The 5,249-nt window shown below is 45.2% G+C and overlaps 1 protein-coding gene and 1 non-coding gene across 2 annotated transcripts in view; one reads left to right on the top strand and one right to left on the bottom strand.

The window, feature by feature from the left end:
* AHCYL2 (adenosylhomocysteinase like 2) overlaps positions 1-5,121 on the bottom strand; it is a 170,349-nt gene extending 165,228 nt beyond the window's left edge. The window contains exon 1 of the mRNA XM_007469704.1: positions 4,757-5,121. Within this exon, the coding sequence (XP_007469766.1) occupies positions 4,757-5,119 (363 nt within the window). The 5' untranslated portion in view covers positions 5,120-5,121. The remainder of the gene's footprint in view (positions 1-4,756) is intronic.
* On the top strand, positions 2,812-2,884 carry TRNAE-UUC (transfer RNA glutamic acid (anticodon UUC)). The gene has a single exon. It is a non-coding gene; the product is annotated as a tRNA-Glu (tRNA).
* Positions 5,122-5,249: the final 128 nt, after the last annotated feature.

The raw sequence follows: 5,249 nt of genomic DNA, 5'->3' as shown, positions 1-5,249 counted from the left end.
CAGTTTACATTCCCACCAACAGGTCAAGAGGGGTCCCTTTTCTCCATACCCTCTCCAGCATTTATTGTTTGTAGGTTTTTTGATGATGGCCATTCTGACCGTGTGAGGTGATACCTCACTGCAGTTTTTTTTTTTTTTTTTAGCGGTAGGCGGTCCTCTCACTGTTGTGGCCTCTCCCGTTGTGAAGCACAGGCTCTGGATGCGCAGACTCAGCAGCCATGGCTCACGGGCCCAGCCGCTCTGCGGCATGTGGGATCTTCCCGGCCCGGGGCACGAACCCGTGTCCCCTACATTGGCAGGCAGACTCTCAACCACTGCGCCACCAGGGAAGCCCGAGAAGGTGGGTCTTAAAGAACAAGGAAAACTGTTAGCTGGACAGGTACTCCTGATTTATTTATAACTTTAAAAATAAGAATATATCTCTCAAATTATCACTAAATCACTAATGTGAAAATGCATCATTGATCTTGAAATGCTTTTGTATATACATATAAGATCCTCTTCTCCCTCTCTCATAATTCTACAATTCTCTTGAGATTCTACATTTGTACAGTTTTTCCCGTCCTCTTCCTAAAGCCCTGACTCAGACCCTCCTTACTTTGGATTTAGGATGACCTAAGTCTTAAACCAGAAAGACATAACTTAGAGTTCACTGAGTATTCTAACAGACTTCTGGGAGAAAGCCAGAACCCAGCAACTAAGAAGTTAGAATCAGTGTGGCATAATAAAAAGGACACGGGCTTCGGAAATAGACCAAGATTTAAAACAGGGGTTTTAAGTCCTACCTTTGCCACTTTCTAGATGTATAACCTTGGTCAAGGCACTTTACCATCTCTGGACCTCATTTCCTTATCTGTGAAATGGAGATAATGCCACTTATATCTCATTGTGTAGCTGTCAGGATTAGAAAAATGCCAATAACATATAAAGGGCCAATGAATGGTAATTGTTATTACGGTCAATCTGCCAAGTGCCTTACTGAACATTTTGCAAGGCTGTACTTTCCTAACTGGCAAAAGGAGTAATACTGCTCCCCCATTCCCCTGACTATATCCAAAAGGTTCCATTTTAGTAGTCCATAATTAACCAAATAAAGAGCTTAAAGAATTCAGGGCAAGAAAGCACTAGCAAGGCTCAACTCATTCTCTGCTGACAGCAACAAAGCCAGCGCAAGGTGGATTCATTTGCCAAAAAAAAAAAAGGAATCTGCTTGAACATGGTCATTACTGATATTGACGTAAGCACAAACTAGCTGTGGTTCTTAGGCTCAAAGCCTTATTGTCAGAAAGTTTTAACTTTTCTGAAATAAATCCTCTCCTGCCTTGTTTTCCCTGCTGTGCTGTGACATTCCTATTACCCCATTTTCAAGAACACAGGGAAGAAATCCTCTCAACTATTGCAACTGCATTCACTGTGGACTTTATCTTCCTATTTCACAAATCACTTCTTACAGAGATTTTTGATTTGTTGAGTTCATTTATGAAGAAAAACATTATATACAAATATATGATAGCCACGGTGACAAGATCTGGTCCCCAGGGCACCACAAATTACAGGATGGAGGTAGATGCCAAAGATAAGATGGGACTGAGTAACCTCCACACCATATGTTCATTCCTATTAAATGCTGTACTTGGAAAGTCTGGCTCTTATGAAAAGCTTATTTCCCTTGTGTGACTGAACAGAATAACAGTACTAAGAAAACTGATGACAGATACACAAATGGAGTAAGGGAAACCATCAATGGACATATATATGCTTAAGATAAACAAGCTTGTATGTGACAGTTACAAAATAAAAGCAACGATCACCAATTACATAGCCAAAGGTAGCTATTTCAATCCTAAGTACCTCCAGTCCCTCCCTACACTAAAATAAAAGCAGAAGGGAGTCAAGGTCAGAATGATTATTTAAATAAATTAAAAATCAAGAAAGGCTTAACAAATCAAAATATCACACTGCAGTCCCTTGGGGAGGTGACTTTCAACTTGAAGAAAGAAGGTCAGTCTCATGCACTTGTTTTAATTTAGCTAATTCGATGTCAAGAAAGTTAAAGATTCTGCCCCCCAAAAGTAGCTCAGCAATGCCTGTAGTTGTGTCATACAGCTGCATTCTCGCCCGGAGCTTCGCCTGCTTAACTTCTAGTACAAAAGTTGTTTTTTGGTTGCAGTTAACATTGTAAGGCAAGCTCAGCCCTGTCTTCCATAGCCTTGAGGCTGCTGAGTAAATCTAGAATCATGGGACCTACGTTTTGATGCTGGAAAAACAGGAAGAAGGTGGTTCAGCAACAAGGAAAATGGTCAAGAAACACATCTAGAATTAGGAAAAACAGACTGATGCTGGCCTGTGATTTTTTCACTGCTTTATATAGAATATATTGAATAGTATGCGCCATTTAAAGGAAGCCATAGTGGTGCACTTAAGCCACGATGGAAGGAAGAAAAAAATAAAATCAATTCTTAATGATTGCTGTAATTTCTTAAGCCCTCACTATATGTGCCAAGTTCAATGCTAAGCCCTCTACAAATATTTCTAATCCTCAATCGTATTAGTAACCTCACTTTATAAAGGAGAAAACTAAGATTTAGAGAATTTGGAAATTACCCAAAAGCTAGTTAGTGGGGGTACTAGGATTCAAACCCAGGTCTGGTTGACTGTAAATCCCATGTTCTAAAGGCAATTTGAGCCCGCGGGCCACACAAAAAGACAGCACATGCTGCAATGAAGATCCCACGTGCTGCAACTAAGACCCGATGCAGCCAAATAAATAAAAATAAATATTAAAAAAAAAAAGGCAATTTGTTGGGGAGTTCCCTGGCGGTCCAGTGGTTAGGACTCCGCGCTTTCACTGCTGTGGCCCCAGGTTCAATTCCTGGTCAGGGAACTAAGATCCCGCAAGCTTCATGACAAGGCCAAAAAAATAAATAAAGGCAATTTGTTAAACACTCTTACCCTCAAGAGACCTAATCAAAATACAGATTTTACACAAAAAGACCCTTAATCACTGGATTTGGCCAAAGTTATAAAGCACCTCAACTAGTTACAAATACATTTCAGATTTCCAGACTCAAATCTAGGTAGTACCAGCACTGGTGCCTGTGCTGCCTCTCTTTCCTCCTATAATTCCTCCCAGAGAAGTTTCATAATGCAAATGAGAAAGACACTGTCCTAAAGCATCATTAAACAAATTCCTTCAGTCTTGCCTCTGATGTTATCACCTATATTTGGGTAATTAAAATGGAAGGGTTCTCTGCTTCATACCTTAATAATGAGGCTATTACAACCAAAGTTAGGCTGGATACAAGGTTCCAACTCAGCTGAATCCTGCACAGTGAAACCAATGCAGACTTCACATCACTTCCTTGCTGTTCTGATAAAGCAATTAAAAATAGTTCACAAGGGGACTTCCTTGGTGGCCAGTGGTTAAGAATTCGCCTGCCAAGACAGGGAACACGGGTTCGAGCCCTGGTCCAGGAAGATCCCACATGCCCAGGAGCAGCTAAGCCCGTGCACCACAACTACTGAGCCTGCGCTCTAGAGCCCACGAGCCACAACTACTGAAGCCCGTGCTCCGCAACAAAAGAAGCCACCGCAATGAGAAGCCCTTGCACCGCAATGAAGAGTAGCCCCCGCTCACCGCAACTAGTGAAAGCCCGCGTACAGCGACAAAGACCCAACACAGCCAAAAATAAATAAATTAAATAGATTTTAAAAAATCATTCACAAAGTGAAAAAACCTATAAATTACTGTGTTCACATTATACCTCGGAAATTAAAATGATAATCCCTTTTCATACGATCCACATCTCTGTTTTTGCAATATTTGCCCTTTTTCTTCCGTACTTATTTGCTTTATGAGAGGACAGACACACCACAGATAGCCATTGTAAGGGTAATACTGGGAATATCAAACATCTAGGCACACCTACTCCTTGGTGTTCTGAGGCTACGGCCTCTTCAAAACTATATCTGAAAGAAGCTGACAGCTGAGACAGAAAAGCCCACAGTGATCGCCTTTCCCAAAAGTAGAAGCATTTCTTCCTAACACTTTCAGATCATAATAAAAGAACCAATAAAACAATTATTATCTTCATACACAGTCTAATAATCTTGGTGACCAACTACTGAGCAGAGAGGACAAACCTCTGAAGAGAAACAGTGAAGAGAATCTCTCCATTACCCTTCTACATTCAGAGAAGATGTAAGGATATTGCAGTATCTGGAATGAAGGGCACGGCATCAATACTGCTCGATGGAAGCGCTTAGCCACAGAAAGGCAGAAAATCATCATCTGTACAGAAACCAGACAACTGAGGATCTCAGTGCGAGGTAACTACTCCTTATAGAAAAGATCTCCAAATAGAAAAGCTCTTTCCACCCTTATTGCTGGATGAACTCTCATAAGCGGTAAGCTTTTTCTACACCATCGGGGTCTTCTCCCCGATAGCCTGGAAAATACACACGGGAGTATGTTGGGAGTACAGAGAGGGGTAATACTATTCCAAGGAGCAGGGGACAGCGCTACGTCCATGTTATTCCCAGCTACTAAGTACAGCCGTACCACCGGGAGTCTTCGCTCCCCAGCACTGGAGCCCGGGTGGGCACATCTCTGAGAAAGCGGGTTTAAGGGTAAAAGGGATCTCTCTGCTCCTACGATCAGAAGGGAGGGCCTGGAGGGTGGTGCCGCAGCGCCGAGAGGATCTGCGGTTCCCCCTCCCACCCTCGCTCTCCGAAAGAGGCAGCCCGGCCCCAATACCTTCTTGACCGTGCGCGGCGCCTCGGTGACGGTGCCGTCGGGGCTGACCAGGGCCTCGCCGCCGTCGCGGTGCCTCTGATGCTGGTGATGAGGGTCGCTCCGCTTCATGGCCGACGCCTGAGGCACTTTCCCAGCGGCTGGGCTGAGAGCCGCAGCGGGCCCCGATCCCGGGCCAGGGGCCGGGGGCCGCTCCGCCACAGGAGCTGGAGCTTCAGGGTCCCCGCCGCCCGCTGGGGGGGCCATGGCGCTCACGGCCGCCGTGCTCAGTCCCAGCTGCGGTTCCGCCTCGGAGGGGCTCAGGTCCTTCAGCTCCACCTCAGGCACCTTCGCGGCAGCCGCCGCTGACACGACCTGCACCGACATCACCGCCTCCACTGCAACCGCCGGCTCAGACTCCAGCTCCTGCTCGGCCCCGCCTCCCGCCTCCCTTCCCCATCCCTCCCCCATTCCCCCACTCCTCCCCTCCATCGCCTCCGCTCCCACCCCCTGCCTC

This window comes from Lipotes vexillifer, unplaced genomic scaffold, assembly GCF_000442215.2.
Source record: "Lipotes vexillifer unplaced genomic scaffold, Lipotes_vexillifer_v1.1 scaffold1329, whole genome shotgun sequence".
NCBI lineage: Eukaryota > Metazoa > Chordata > Mammalia > Artiodactyla > Lipotidae > Lipotes > Lipotes vexillifer.
The sequence above is the reverse complement of the archived record's forward strand: the minus strand, read 5'-3'. Positions and strand labels throughout refer to the sequence as shown.